Source organism: Xiphias gladius, chromosome 5 (assembly GCF_016859285.1).
Source record: "Xiphias gladius isolate SHS-SW01 ecotype Sanya breed wild chromosome 5, ASM1685928v1, whole genome shotgun sequence".
NCBI lineage: Eukaryota > Metazoa > Chordata > Actinopteri > Istiophoriformes > Xiphiidae > Xiphias > Xiphias gladius.
Window position 1 is genome coordinate 7961997 of NC_053404.1, and position 17154 is coordinate 7979150.

General features: G+C 39.1%; 1 protein-coding gene across 5 annotated transcripts in view; it reads left to right on the forward strand.

Annotated features, from left to right (window-relative positions):
* Window positions 1–15466, forward strand: part of rsu1 (Ras suppressor protein 1) — a 51899-nt gene extending 36433 nt beyond the window's left edge. For 3 of the 5 annotated variants that reach the window (XM_040126522.1, XM_040126521.1, XM_040126523.1), the window contains one exon: window positions 14544–15466. In XM_040126522.1, coding sequence (XP_039982456.1) covers window positions 14544–14646 — 103 coding nt within the window. In that variant the 3' untranslated portion in view covers window positions 14647–15466. The remainder of the gene's footprint in view (window positions 1–14543) is intronic. The other 2 variants (XM_040126520.1, XM_040126519.1) reach the window with 1 other exon arrangement.
* Window positions 15467–17154: the final 1688 nt, after the last annotated feature.

A 17154-nucleotide genomic window follows, 5' to 3' on the forward strand; every position in this document is an offset into this window, starting at 1 on the left:
TGTACTCTTGAGTTGGTTGCAAGTTCCACAGTACATTGACGATTCTTTTTTGAAGGGTACACAGCTAGTGGTAGTTTGTGTCACATCTCTCCAGATGTGGTTACAATCAATGGCAGAGGTACAGAAATGTGTCCCCAGACATCCTGGAATTCTTCATCCATTGTGCCTCAGTGAAAATTGGAACCATGGTTTCCCACCGCCCCATTGCTCTATTGTGTACCAAAATGGATAGTGAAACACGATGCATTCTGTAATACTCGCGTATCTGAAAAACAAAGAAAGGTCTCAAACATAAGTCAATGTAGTCTACAATAACATCATTGACAATTGTAATTTACTTGATATTTTAGCACCTTACCATCCTTGTTCTTTGTGCCCACTGGCAGGAGTACATCTCAGTGACGGTCAATCTCCATAATAGCTTGTAAAATCTGTTTCCTTATTTTAAGTCTAGCATTTCAGAAATTTTGAATACGCTTTCTACTGCTCGTCGCTTTTCTAGGGCTGACTCAGTAATCCCATTTGCAAAGCAGTATATCATGATCAGCAGCAGCACGATTTGAATCTCCACCATGTTTACTATTGTTGCCAGTCCATTGGTATAAATGGTGTCATCGCTGTTGTATAGTCTTCTGCATTACCTGCTGGACTGGAGTGGAACAGCTTGGTGCAGCTGTCGGTTTTTCATATGTCAGCAGGCTAATTTGCCTAATCTTCTAGGGGTCTTTAGACCGCGGTGGAAATGCAGGCAACCAATGGTCTGAAAAAAACTTTTAGTTCCTTGAAAAAAGTTCCTGGGACTAAAAGTTTCTAGTATTTTTGGTTGAAAAGCGGCTATTATTAAGTTCAGCTTTTAGCCAAACAATGTGATATTACAAAGTGATAGAATGCGGAGGTTCCTTTGTTATTATTTCAGCAAATTTTACAGTTTCAAAAATTTAAAATCATGCTTCTGCATGTACAAGTGTCTGTGACGTATATCTTCATCTACCCAGGGGGGACTGTACCCACTGACTAACGTGTGAAGACATCTGTGTGCAGAGACTCAATGTAGCAAACATAAAATCATGTGCATGTCCATTTGTGGGCCTCCATTCATCATGCTATGCATGTACTGTCTACATGCCTGACATCAAAAAGTTTCACTCAAAGGGGCTCAGCTGATTTGCAACAACAGTAATTACTGTAATGCCCCAGAATGAATCATCTAATAAACTAGTAAAATGCAAACAATCCATTCACTATTAAAAAATAATGAACAGACCAAGTTCAGTCACTGTCAAGTGGCACAAAAGCATGAATACTGATCAGCCAATCACCGAAGACATAAAGTATTTCAAACATCAGCAAATAATGATCTGTGGTCGGTTGATTATTACATCCATAACTGCCACCTTGCCTGGCTGGAGAAGCATTATGTCCGGCTGTGGTCTTCTGCTGTATCGGCTTGAACATAGACATGTTCCCCTCTGTGTTTATCTTACTAAGTATGAAATCTGTGAAAAGTAAGTGTTGCTTGCAGTTGTTTAAGTCTCCATCTTATCTCTACTATCAGTGTGTCCTTTTCATTGTTGTTTACAGGGATGAAATTTTATAGTTTCCTAGAGGTTTGGTCTGACCAAATGCAGACAAGGTAATGAAGGGGGTATGTTATTAAACTAGGAGCAGTGTGCATTGTTGTTTGCCACAGTGTTTTTCTTGATACTAACATTGAGAGGTTCCAAAGTGTAAATATTCAAATTCTACACATAATAGAGGTTTTAATATGCATGTTAGTGGCACTAAGGAAGGTGTCAGTGCTCTTAAATGTTTATATGGTGGAATTTACTGCTACTGCAGTTGTTGCGGGTAGTTCAGACCATCTAATCTCCTTATAATGTGGTTTGTACAATCCAAAATTTGAGAGATTTAATGGCAGGTTAGCTAAAACTAATCTAAACAGACTCTTGAATTCTTCTGTGTGTTTCCAGGGAAGGGCTTGGAGGTCAAATGCAGACAAATGCAGCAGAAAAATGTGGACTGCACTTCGTGTGTGTATCTTTGTATGTGGTTAACTAAGGTAGAGGATATTTATGTTTAGATTTAAGTTATAGGGAAAATAGTGCTCACATATACACACGCATCCCTCAGAGTATTCATGGGTCAGCAGGAAATGTAACTAACTAATTATGAGGGTAGAGGACTTTGCCACCATTGGCTATAGGCCCTAGTTGTTTGTCAAAATCTTAATTAGGATCTTGTCTACTCCTTGCTCTCTCTTTGTGGACTTCCTCCCCCACCCCATACTCCCTTCCTTATCTCCACTAATCATTCTTTCCTCTTTCTTCTCCTTCCTGTAAAGAAAGCTACTAAATTGTTTGGCAGCTCTGGTGAAGATAAAGTGACTGCGAGAGGAAAGCCCCCTTCAGATCAATGGTCTTTGGCCTCCCTAAGCATGTATCAGACACACACTCACACATACATATTTTGAACTTTGTAACAAACATACACATGGGTAACGGAAATCAAATACCAACTTTCAATGTCTTTACACACACGCATACATACACACACACACACACACACACGCACACACACACACACACACGCACACCACACACAGAGCTTTACTGTGATTAATTAAGCCGTGAGGAATAGCACAACTCCATAAAGACATCATCAGAAATCTGAATCCATTTGCTTCTCTTCTTCTGCATTTAATTGGCCCTAACATTTCATCACTGGAGCTGCACTTGAATACACACACACACACACACACCCACACACACAATCTTAAAAGAAATGGGAAATCTTTATGTTGATCTGCAGCTAGAACCGTTAGTGCTCTGTATTGCTCATTTAAAAGCATAATGAAACCATTTTAGTCATTGGTGTTCTTTCCGTAAGATTAAGGTAGGGAGAAGGGCTTGCTTATTCCAAATCTCTGACTGTGTACATAGTGAGTAGAATGATACAGGGAAAGCAGTGCAGAAGGACAACAAAGCACAGGACACAACATACATGTGTTACTCTTCGAAGACACTATACAGTGCACAGTGACATGATAAGACTAGAGCTAGCACTGCCAAGAACTAGCTAGTACATTAGCCCATTGAACTATTTTTTAGATGTTTAAAATTATAAATGCTATAATTTTAAGCATTTATTCACTTGATCAGCTTGTCATATGTTTAAATCTGCTCAGACCACATCTTATAGCAGACGCAGGGCATATTTTTGTGTTTTAAGGTGGCAAAGTCACACGCACACAGACCTCTCCAAAATCACTAAACACCTTATAGTTTATGAATTTTTGCCACTTTCAGTTTGCTGCAAATTTTATTCATCTTCTGCTATATGAACCAAAATCAAAGACATTTACCAGTAGTATCATCCATGTCAAGGAGTGTAATATGGTGCCACTCTGTTCCATAGAAACATCGGTATTAGTATTAATGATCTGTGTGATGAGTGATTTTCCCACTTGAAGAATGTTCAATCTCTTCTATGTAGTTGATTAAACACCTGTATTCATCATACACTAGCAGGGCTGTTTCATTTAGAGTGTCTAGTCTGAGAGGGGGGCTGTGAGTAATTTTATGCATGGATGGCAAAGCAGCAGCAACTTCATTAATTATTTAAATCTCCAGACACCACAACAGGATTGGTCAGGATCTAACAGTAATTGATGATCTGTGTTCTCTCATACATCATGCTGGAAGGTTGTCACAGATTTCAAGTCTAACAGTAAAATCATCCTATGATGATGTATGATGGCTGTCATCAGGATAAGTCATGAATTCCATCAGACCTGAATTCTTTGATCCGGGACATTTTTAATATAAGCAAAGTCCAAATTATATTTGAAGATTTTTTTTTTTTTTCTGTCATGTCAAGTGGGTTCTTAAAGTGAGTTTCTCTTTTGCCACTTGCAGTCACATCTTAAAATATTTGCAGTAGTGGCCTCTGCACGTGGTAGCATATCCATATAATCAGTGGGTAAAATACCCTGTGATCATTTGGGATACTCTGCTGTGCGCTGTCCTTCCAAAACAGAGTAGGCCTACTTCAGCCCTTATTCCATAACTAATACCACACAATCTTCCATATGGCATACAGTATATCCTTTATGCCCCAAACAAATTAAACATAGTAGTAAAAGTTTAATAATGTGATTTTTTTATTTATTTATTTTTTTTAATTTCCTGACCAGAGTCCTGCATGGATCCTGTTTGCAAACCCGTACCTCCCCCACACCCGCAAAGCTGAACACAATACAATCTGTTCCCTGCACTTATCTTATAAATCAATTCCAGACCCAAGTCGGTTATTAATATAAGACCTGGCCTGTAATCAGATATAGACTCAGTAGTCAAAAATTCGACACAGGCTAAACCCATAGCCCAAGGAAATAAATAAATAATAAAAATGAATACATTTAAAAAACAGAGTGATCATTCAGATTGCAGAGGCAGAAACATCCACCATGTTTTCAGTGGATAATGTTCATCTGTTTTCTCCTGTTCAGACCAACTGGATGGCAAAGGATCAAACTTTTCCAAACTCCTGCTTATTTTATGTACAGCTGGCAAACTAGGTACCTTCACTGATTATTAAAATCTTCCACAAAATGACAGTATTTAATGGTAATAAAACTAGTGTTTTTCTAAACACTAACTAGCAAATATTCTTAAATCATTTTGTATTTGTTTGTTTAATCATACACAGACAGTTTTTCTCACCATTGGATAAAAAAGGACTGATATTTGCATACGGACTTGTTTATGTGAATTTTTTTTTTAAGATATAAATGAGGCTTTGCAAATAAGTGAGGAGGAGCAGAATTGCAGAGTTTACAAGTATTATAGTTATAAACCTTTATTAATTAAAAACTATAACCAGCAGCACTGTTATGTCAGCAGCTGTACCACCAACGTATATCAGCTGCTTGTTTATCGTAACACTGTCAGCATATTTGGCGTGATACACATTTATATTTGAGGTGTTGTGTATTTATATTTCGGAACTTCAGACAGTATGCTTTAAAGGAAGGGTAAGCAATTCTGGAGACTGTTGATATTTGAACACAACAGCAAGATAAATACACCCCTCCCTTCAGTGCTCCTTCAGAAGCGCTACCACCCAAATTCATGGACTTGCATCGCCGAGGCCAAGGACACAGTAGTGGAATTCGGACCATCTTATAAGGCCTAGAAATGAGTACTCTTTTTCTCATAGCTGAAGTAAAAGAAATCTTATAATATAAAATGTCATCAAACGAACGACATGCACACACAAAAACACAGCATCCAAAACACAGCGGAGTAAAAATTAGCAAGAGTTAGCTGTTTAAATTTACATACCTTTTTACAAAGCTACAGTGACAAAAAGAGAGGACCCTAGGTTTGTAGCTAAGCTAACAAGGGAGGTAACATTACCAGACATAGCATTTCGAATTATGCATCAATTCAAATAAATTGACTGGTGTATTTAGGTCTTCGTGGCTGTAAAACCATCCACATGTTTTATAACAAACAATTAGACAGCAAATTGTGGCTACAGTTGCTGCTGCAAAGCTAACATGCAGAGCGGACAAGACGGTTTCCCATAGCCAGCCCACCAGCTGCAGCAAGCGAATCTCACAACTCTCCTGCTACTATAGCTAACCTCACACCAACACCATAGCTTGGCAACCTAGAAAGTAAGCCGAATGTCTGTGGGCAAGTAATTTAACCGGACAAACAAAGGTGACACTGGTACCTGCTTGCTAACTATCCACTTGGGATTAGCTATCGTTAACAATAGAAAATGGGACAAGACAATACTGACCTACTGGCTCTGTGAAACATAGCAAAAGTAATTTAACCCACCTATCAAACAGAAACAAAGCAACCTCTGCATCCGTCTTCATGCCTTTCAACTTTCTGAGGTCTCTCTACCATTGTCTCAGTGATGTTCGTGAGGCTCTTGGCTCTTGCCTGATCATAGCACATCTTTTTCAAATTTTTTTCTTCTGACCGTCTCCCCTTTGGCTGTTCCTCGGCCATCTCTCCTTTCTGAAAATGTGATTATGTTGTGGAGTATACGCCACTATCCTTAAGGTTGCCACCAGTCTCTCATCTGCAGTCCCAGTCAATCCCATTCAAAACTCCACATGGTTTGGCGGTGACAGAAGGGTAGACTGCTCCTTCTTCCCCGGGTAATCCTTAAATTGGCAAGATCTGTTAGCATGTGCCAGATTTACTGTCTCTCACTTCCACTGCCCCCTTTCCCCCCCATCTCTCTCTTCTCTTCTTCTTTCCCCTGTCCTGTGCACAAGCACGCCCCCTGTTGCTGATTGGCTGGAAGAGTATTGTCTGAGCCACTTTGTATATTTCTCATTTACACGTACAGGGCTGTGTACAAACACCAGATTTTTTGTCAGCACACACACAGAACGGAGAGATAACGAATTTTCCTGAATTTGACAAAAAGTGTATTGGATTACAATCGTTCATTATACCTTTAAGGAGGTGAAATTTTTTATATCTGAGGAATGACAGCCTCTGCTGTATTATAAAGGGGATAGTTTACTCTCTTTAGTCTCTTTCTGGTCATGTTACTAAGTATCGGAATGAGACAGTTGTTCTCATCTTTTTCTTGTTGCCCTCAGTATTCTTTTCATGCTTGTCTCCATGTCGGTCCTCAAATATGACCACAGATGGATTATGGCTGTATTACTAAACATCACAACATCACAGCAACACATACTATACATACTATTAGTGAAAAGAAATTATTAACACCCATTTATAAACACTGACTGTTTTTTATTCTTTTTTTGGGTGATCACTCCATCATCAGTTAGGCTGCATTATTCTCCCCTCTTCACATTGATTTATTTTTTTCCTCTACGGCACACTGAGTAATCATTTCCCTCCTCCACTCTTCCTCTCCCCTCCACATTCTTTTCTCCACTCATCCATCAATGCTGGCGACCCATAATTATAGGAATGCTAACTTGTTATAACATCATCAAGTGGGCTGCATTGGCCACTTATGATTAAATAAATAATCTTTCGTTTTGACACCTCCAATTCACATTCAGTACAAACAGCTGTAATGGCATATATTGAAAAAAAATCTTTGAGATGTAATTATTTCCTTCTTACAGAATTTAAATGAATTGTCATATATGTATATATATATATACATATGTATATGTATATATATGTATATATGTGTGTGAATAATATATATATATATATATATGTCTATTTACACTTATTTATACATATAATATGTACACAAAGTTGGTCCATATGTATTTGGACAGTTACACAATTTTCGTCATTTTGCCTCTGTGCACCACCACAATGAATTTGAAATGAAGCTATCAAGATGTTTGCCAGTGCATTCTTTCTTTTAAGGATGTACCAAATTGCCATTCCTAAACTTTCTGCGATCTGTCTGATAGGTTTGTTTTGTTTTTTTCAGCCTAATAATGGCCTCCTTCATTTGCATCAACACCTCTTTGGACCGCATATTGAGAATTCCTGTGACCAGCTACTAAATGCAAATTCAACGATTGGAATCAGCTCCAGCCCTCTTATCTGCTTAATTTGTCATGAAATAATGTGTTAACAGACCACACCTGGCCATTAAAGTGACTGTGAGTCAATTGTCCAATAACTTTTGAATCTCTGAAAATGAGGGGCTATGTATAAAAATGGCTGTAATTCCTAAACGGTCAAATCAATATTTTTGTTAAAAAATGTTGCATTGAATAAATAAGTGAGAAAATTGAACTGACTTCCAAAAGCATAAAGTTAAAGATGAAACTCTGAAAATTAAAAATAATTGATGCCCATAAAGCAAGGAAGGCTATATGAAGATAGCAAAGCATTTTCAGGTAGCCATTTCCTCAGTTCGTAATGTAATTAAGAAATGGCAATTAACAGGAACGGTGGAGGTCAGGTTGCAAAGAACTGTGAGAGAACTGCTCGTAGGATTGCTAGAAATGCAAATCAAAACCCCTATTCGACTGAAAAAGACCTTCAGGTGGTGTTCTTTGTAATGTTCTGATTGGTGTTTTTGTGTAAACCAATTATAGGACTCAAAGACAAAAAAGCAAATCTGCTCTTTTTTAGTTTTTTTAGATTTTCTTATTTTTTCCTAAGCATATTTCTCTCTTCCTCAAACATTTAATTTTCTATACTACAGATTTAATGATAATCCATGAGCAATGACAGGAAAAATTATAAAGGAACCATACTGAGGATTGGTGTTGTAGTACCGCGGGGCTTCCTTTTTTATTTGACTTTGAGTGCTGACACACAGTGTTAACAAGACTAACATTATATTTAAATAGAAGACATTGCATGGGCAACACGTTAGCAGTGCCGCAGCAGCTTCAGAGCTCCGTTTGTCTACTCAGGATGTGTTCAAGCACAGTATTCAGTGTAGGTTTTTCACCTGTGTTTTGACAGCACACAGTGTCAACACACAATCACTGTGGTTATGCATGCAAAAACTAAAGAAAATAGATTTGAAGCCTAAAAATATGCATCGGGCCACAGTTCAACCAAATAGCTTGAGTGAAACATCAGCTGTTAAGCAGCCCGTGTAGAAAGCTGTATTGTTTAAACAGAGATGTATCTGTTCCATCAGGCACATGTGAGATGGATGAATAAAAGATATGGCTGAGAAGCCTCCAGTGTAGACATACTGTCAGAGTATACAGCCATGCTAGTGCATACCTGCAAACTTATCACCTTTCAGCGACAATCACCAATCCAAAGTAGGTCTCTTGAGTGATTCGTGCAGACCCTATGAGTTTTTGAAAATGGGGAGAGGTTAACGGCTTCCATGTGAGCATGAAGTGGAACTATCCCTCTGGTGACGAAAAGAGAAAAAAAAACACCATGAGAGTGAATCGCGGGAATAGCAATCAGGTAAACTTGTGCTCGCTCCTCTCCAAGTTTGATGTCAGCAAATAAAAGTAACATTACATTGACGTGCTAGCATGCAGTGCATGTCTCTCCAGTCTGTCTGTTTCACTACTCTAGCAGGGCAGTGAATCTCTTGGTCTGTCTGTGTCTTGCATGCTTACCACTTCCAGGTCTCTGTTCTATGACTTTGTGTTTGACAAAAGTGAGAGTGAAATACAACACTTTCTTACATTTGATAAACACCCATGGGTAACGGTGTTAATAAACTGGAGCATGATAAAGATGACCACATTGGAACGGCTGCTATTCTTTGTGAATGAAACCTGGCATTCTGTTTCCAGATGGGAGAAATCTGGGAAATAAACCAAGATGGCTGACAGTAATGTAACACTTACACAACTTTAGAGAGTGGCTTTAGTGAGCTTTTCAAAGGTGAACAGTCTCAATGCATCTGAGCTGAAAGACGAGAGCCCCCTATAAAGCAAGCACCCATTCATGTTAAAATGGAGAGGAGTTGTGTCCTCCAGGATAACCGTTCCTCCACTGAGTGTATCTCTGTATCTCCCATCCTCTCTCTGTTCTTCCTTCTGTCTCTGTGCTGTAGGCCTGCTGTGGATTTGATGGGTGGCAGATATTAGGGGGTTTGGCAGCATTTAATTCCCAGTTGAGAGTGTTGACATGGGATGGAGGCAGACAGAGGAGAGAGTACAAGATACTTTAAACATGACTGACAGTTTTCCACCACTGTGTATTTGTATATAAACATCCTCTGTGCGTGTGTGTGTGTGTGCGCACGCACGCATGCACACACGCACGCACACAGTCTAGACTGTAGAAAAGCCTAGTGTCTGTAGCATCACTTACAGGATCTGATGTTTTGGAAGGGATGTTTTGAAGTTTTTATTTTAGTATTCCTCTGGCCTATATCTTTGTGGCACCATATGTTAACAAATTAATTTGGTCAAAGAAGTTATGGTGGAGCTGAGGTGCAGGTTACAGCTGCCTGTGATACAACTATTCATAAAGGTAGGTTCCCCCAAGTTATACTTAACCAAGCGTTAGGCCTACCACCAATAAGCCATACAAATAATAAACAATTACCGGCTGATCAATTTAAGATCAGATTGGTGGATCCTGGACATTCACATTATTGAGAGGTTCCAACATTTTCCTATTTTCAGTAAGCTTGTTTGAATCCCAGGCTAAGCATGAAGTACAGTAAGAGGAGGAAAAACGAAGACACAATTATCTGTGAAACAGGCTGCAGGGAGGAGTATAGAGGGGTTGAGCTGAAGAAAACGTCTTTTCCACTCCAATGAGCTCTCTCGTTTCTGTGTGAACAAGAGACACCCATGGGAGAGGAAAAGTGACAGACAGAGGTTGGGTGTGTGGTTATGCGTGTGGGTGGGAGAGGTGGGAGGTGGAGGGGTAGACTGAGGACATATTTCGCCTTGTCTACTCCTCAGCAGTAATCGACACTAATAAGTGAATCACAGTGAATGCTGACCATCATTACTAACCTAGACTCCATAACTGTGTATGTGTCCACTGTTGATGACCATATTTATATTATATGAATATTTGGTGTCTCTCTATTTGTTCCAATTAAACTGTCAGACACTATTGTACTGGTGAGGAACACAGTGATACCACTGTGTGTTGACCAGTGTGTGCCAGTAATACTGTTGACCACACTCAGACATTTGTATGTGTGTGGCTGTGCATGAGTGAGGGTGGGCAGCAGAAAGGAGAGTCAGTACAAAGAGGAAACAGCAATTTTGATCAAAGCTTATCTTTTATCGTCTGCCTGATCACATCAAACCACAAAAGCAGCCATTTCAGTGTTATTTCTGTGGCTTTATTTGAGCTGTTACATCGATTGATACATTAACAGACGGACCCATTGAAATGTGGATGGATGTTCCACAAGATAAACACTGAATAGATCTCAGTGTGCAGAAATCTTTTCTAACATTTTGGACTTGATAGACTTGATGGACTTGATGCTTCCAACACTTTAGCAGAGAACTGGTCGGGTGGAGAGGTGGTCATCCTGCAATATCTATGACGGATGTTGCAGTAAAAACAGGAACTACAAAATACACTACTTCCCTCCCAAACCACATGCTTGGCCCCCTCCAGCCCACAAGCAAACACTCTGCTTTATTGGTTGGTTGGTTTGTGCTCTTTAAGGAAGAGTAAGCTGTTCTGGAGAAAGACTTGATATTTGAACTCAACAGCAAAATAAATACACCCCTCCCTTCGGTGCTCCATCAGGAGAGCTACCCCCAAATTAATGGTCACACATTGCCAAGGCAACGACACAATGGTGGAATCCAGAGTGTCTTATACAGCGTGGAGGTGGATACTTTTTCTCATAGGTGAAGTAAATATAAACCCAATAATATAAAACATCCTCAAACAAATGACATGCACACGAACATAGCATCCAAAACACGAGAGTAAAAACTAGCGAGAGTTAGCTGTTTAAATAGCATTTTGTGGCTACGGTGACAGAAGAGAGGACTGTAGGTTTGTAGCTAAGCTAAAGAGGACGGTAGCGTTACTTGGTGTAGCATTTTGAATTATGCATCAGTTCAAGTAAATCCACTTGTCTTTTTAGGGCTTTGTGGCTATAAAACCATTTGCACGTTGTCCGGACAAATACTATGATATAGAGCAAACAACGAGACCGCAAACTGTGCTGCTTTGCTGCTGCAGAGCTAACATGCAGAGAGGACGAGACAGTTTTCCATAGCCAGCGCACCAGCTGCAGACAGCGATAATCATAACTCTCCTGCTACTATAGCTAACATCACCCCCACACTATAGCCGGGCAAACTAGAAAGTAAGCCGTGGGCAAGTAATTTAGTGAAACCAGACACACAAATGTGACACCTGTCTGCTAACTATTAGCTCTGTGAAACTTAGCCACCTGTCAAACAGAAACAGAACAATCTCTGGTCTTCATGCCTTTCAACTGTTGCCAGTCTCTCCAACACTGCCTTACCAATGTTGATGTGGCTCTTCAACCATGCTTGATTATAGCACTTCTTTTTCAAATTTTTTCTCCTCGTTGGCTGTTCCCTGACCATCTCTCCTTCTTGACAATGCGATTATGTTGTGGAGTATAGGCCACTGTCATGGTGTGGTCTGCAGTCCCAATCAATCCCATGCAAAATTCCACACGGTCTAGTGGTGACGGTGGGGTAGACTACTCCTTCTTCTTCCCCTGGTAATCCTTGAATTAGCACTATGTTAGTATGTGCCATTTTTACCGTCTCTCGTTCCCACTGCCCCCCCCCCCAATCCCTTCCTCCCTTCTTCTTCTTTCCCTTGTCCTGTGCACAAGCATGAACACCCCCTAATGCTGATTGGCTGGAATAGTGATGTGTGACTCGGTCCGAGCCACTTTGTTTATTTCCCATTTATAGAGCCAAGGCTGTGTACAAACACTGGATTTTTTTCAGCACCCATACAGAATGGACAGCTAGCGGACAATGAGGAGTTATTCACTGAATTTGACAAAAAGGGTATTAGATTATATTCACTTACTATAACTTAGTAAACCACAGCCTCCTGCTCGGCCATTGGTAAGACCCGCTCTAATGACCTTGAGAGGGTTGTCCATAAAAATAGAAACAGTAACAGCATCTTTAGCTGTATTGAATGGTTGGAACACACTGACCATATTGATTGTACAGCAGAGAGGAAAATTGTGTGTTGTAAGAATTTTCTGTGGATGGTTTGAATTTTAATTTAGTCGATCAAATCCCTGGAAGTCCCTTCTAATCTACTCAAAGCTTGTCTTTTGCCCTGTTAGCAGTGACAGATGATACATTCTTTGGTTTGTCCATAAATTAAATCTCTTTTTGGAACTAGATCATCTAAAAGCCAACTAACATTATTCCATAATATTTGGCCTGGATATTCTTACTTTCATATGTTTTCCTACTAAGAATCTTTAAAAAGCAATATTAAATGTATATCAGTTGTCCCACTTTTATGTTGTGATGTGTAATGAACATTGCAGTCTTAGGGACCACTAAAGAGTCTTGTGGGAGCCTGTGTATCTCTTTGACATACAGTTAGGTACATAAGTATTTGGACAGTGACACAATTTTCATAATTTTGCCTCTGTACATCACCACAATGGATTTGAAATGAACCCATCAAGATTTGATTGAAGTGTAAACTTTCATCTTTAATTCAAGGGGTTTAACATGAAAATAACTGCATAGGAATTATAGCCATTTTTATACATAGTCCCTCATTTTCAGAGTCTCAAAAGTAATTGGACAACTGACTCACAATCATTTTCATGGCCAGGTGTGGCCTGTTTACATGTTATTTCATGAGAAAATTAAGCAGATAAAAGGTCTGGAGTTGATTCCAATCGTTGAATTTGCATTTAGTAGCTGGTCATGACAACTCTCACTACGCAGTCCAAAGAGGTGTCAACACAAATGAAGCAGGCCATCATTAGGCAGAAAAAAACAAAACAAACCTATCAGACAGATGGCAGAAGGTTTAGGAGTGGCCAAGTCAACAATTTGGTACATTCTTAAAAAGAAAAATTGCACTGGCAAGCTCAGCAACCCCAAAAGGTCTGGAAGACAACTGAAGTCGAAGATAGAATTCTTTCCTTGGTGTAGAAAAAACCCTGCACAACATCTAGGCAGGTCAAGAACAATCTCGAGGAGGTAGGCATATCATTGTCAAAGGCTACAATCAAGAGATGCCGTCACGAATGTAAATTCAGAGGGTTTACCACAAGGTGCAAACCACTGGTAACACTCAAGAACAGAAAGGCCAGATTAGACTTTACCAGAAAACATCTAATAAAGCTTGCCCAGTGCTGGAACAAGATTCTTTGGATAGATGAAACCAAGATTAACTTGTACCAGAGGGATGGGAAGATAAGAGTGTGGAGAAGGAAACGAAACGGCTCATGAGCCAAACCATACCACATCATCTGTAAAACATGGTGGAGACAGTGTTATGGCATAGGCATGTATGGCTGCCAATGGAACTGGTTCACAATGGGCTATACTGTCTGCTCATATTCAGCCAAATGCTGCAAAACTGATAGGACAGTGCTTCACAGTGCAGATGGATAATGACCCAAAACATATTGTGAAAGCAACTGAAGAGCTTCTCAAGGAAAAGAAACCGACTATTCTTCAAGGGCCAAGTCAGTCACCTGACCTCAACCCAATTGGGCATGGTTTTCACTTTCTGAAAATTAAACTGAAGGCAGAAAGAGCCACGAACAGAAATTGAAGTAAAGGCCTGGCGAAGTATCTCAAGGGATGAAACTTAGCATTTGGTGATGTCCATGGGTTCCAGACTTCAGGCTGACTGCAAAGGATTTTCATCCAAGTATTAAAAATAATCCTTACATTGATAATTATGCTGTTTCCAGTTACTTTTGAGCCTCTTAAAATGATGGATTGTGTATAAATGATGGCTTTGTTTCAAATCCATTGTGGTTGTGTACAGAGGCAGAATTACGAAAATTGTGTCACTGTCCAAATATTTATGTAATATTTATACATACACACCTATACAGTATGTGTGTGTATACTGAAAGAATCTCTCCTCTTCTCTCCTCTTCTCTCTCTTCATCGTCAGTCTCTATGGCAGACACATGCAGGCCAACCCAGAACCTCCTAAGAAGAGCAATGATAAAAGTAAGAAGATAAGTCGCAAACCACTGGCTGCCAAGAACAAGTGAAGAGAAGACAGAGGATGGAGATGAATGCCCGCTCAGCCAGCCAAACTCCCTGCATGAGCCTTTTTCTTTTCTCTTTTTTGTATTACATAGAAATTTATAAACTTTTTTTCTAAATATGTAGAGTTAAATATTGTTTGAACGGTATTCCAGTGTAGATCAGTCCAGAAGGATGCTTTTTTTCAACTCTTAACTATTGGTGTTGATGATAATAAAAGAAAAAAAAGATAGTCGCTTAACATGCTGGTGGCCCCAGATGGTAAACAGAGGTATTGTAACATCAAATTTTGAGGACATCAATATCAAGAAGTCCTGTAAGGCGACACTGTTAAACTGCAATGATACCAAAGGCAAACACTTAATACAGGAGAGTTCAGGTTCATCATGGTTCCAATGTCCACTGGAAGCCAAATTTCTAATATAGTTTAGAGTAATTTAGAGTTATTTTTAATGTTTTACAAGCATATTGAAAACACTTTTGTAGCTTATTTAGATGTGATAACATACTTTGTGGCTTTACTTCACTCAGTTTTATTACTATACTATCACCGGCTATACTATCACACTGTCTTGTGTCTGTATTTCCTGAATAGAGAATATTACACCCCTCTGTACCTCTCACTGTACCTTCAATTCCACATTCTCTTTCAGATGTTATTTTTCAAAATAGTACTAACTGTCGATCACAATTCAGCGTGTTACAAAAATGAATTAATGTATTCCATTTTTAAAATTCATCATGCCTTTATCACAGGTTAAAATATATTGAAAGTTCATTCTGCTGCCTTTATTGAACATTTCAAATAAAACAATCACAATCTTGTCTTGTATCATTCATTTCAGATAAATGTAAAGTACTGTAAAAGCCTAAGTTATCATTATGATAGTGGAGTGTTTTTATTACTTTGTCTCACTGAATACAGTTCCATCAACTCAGAGACATCATAGGACAAAACTATCATTCCTGGAAGTATTGGTTTTTAACAGTGATTTTATGAGATAATGTTACTGTTGATAATAAGAGTTAAAAGATTAAGTAAAATGACTAAAAAAGACCTAAAATTAAATATGCAGTTTGTAGTTCCTCATGCAGCTATTCTGGCTTCTTTTCCTTAACCTACTATGAGGAGGTACACATTTCTAAGTGCATCTTGAGTTAAGATAGCATTGAGGGAACCACACAGATTGATAAATATGTTATATGTTGCTTAATATGCTTTTTGGATATTGGGCATTTGGCAGGTTATTTCAGTTTAAGCGGCAGAGTGGGAAGCCTTTGGCTTGGTTTCCAAAGTTTTCTGGAAGAAAAGAGCAGTGAATATGGTAGCCTTAGTTTTAGACCTCCATCCATCTCAGAGAGAATGTAAAGTAAGGGCAACCTGACTCATCCTCTGTTGCCTTTCAGTTGTTTTGTCAGAGTCTGTTAGGAAGGCAAAGCTTGGACTGAAAAATGAACACTGCCATCATTATGCAAAATGAATACTCGTCAGCTTTGTAAAACTAAAGATGAGTCAGTGACCCCTCATCACTACCTAACTATCACCTCCACCCTAAAGCTCTGGCTAACAATGGTCACTGCTCCACTCTTTGATGTTTTTCTGCTCCATCCCTTTTGGTGGATGCTGTTACTGTTTTATTCTCAGTTCATCTCAATTCATGTCACACCTTTCCAAGGACACAATGAGTCCCAAGCTAACTAAAGCCCATTGATTTTCATGAGGTGATTTATAGGTGGTGTGTGTGTTAGGGCAGGTTTGATTGTCTAAGGGGGGCTGCACTGTGCCACTCTAATAAGGGCGGTGACACAGGGCAGAGAAGTGAGATCCACCACAGGAAGTGCTAATATATTCCGTAGCTGCTGCTTTACCAGCATAAAGTATAAACATCTGTCTTTAAACATTCAGTTTAATATTCAGCTTTCACAGCTTCTATCTCTTAAAATCTTTAGTTTTCAAAAAATATATCATTTTATTGAAAATGATGTTTTCAATTTTCAATATTTTGAAAAAAGATAGGCTGGTTATAGCAATGGTATCAAAAATGTCACTTGATACTAATGTATTGAAACAAGATATTCTTTTTTTGAGTAATTTGAGTTTATTACAATTGTGGGTGGGGATTGAGAAAATCAGGTGGGCCTACCTCCCAGACCCTTAGGTATAGTGTTTTTTTTTTGCAAAAAATGGTACCTATCACCATAACATTACTTGTTAAATCACCAGTACAGGTACCAATGCAAACAAACTGAAAATAAAAGCATAACACCTGATGGAAGGCATAGCAACAACCTGGCACTCCACAATAACCATGCACATGCGCAGTCACAGGCAGTTGGCAGAAAGAACCGCAGCAGGAGCAACATTAAACCATAAGCACAGATAAACATGCAAAAAAGCACACAGTAAAACAAATCAACAAGACTGCTCAACACTACATTATATGGTATTGATGCTATGTCTTTGATTGAGTGGGCCTGAGCTGGCTATGTGTATTCTATGAAGCCTCCCCAGA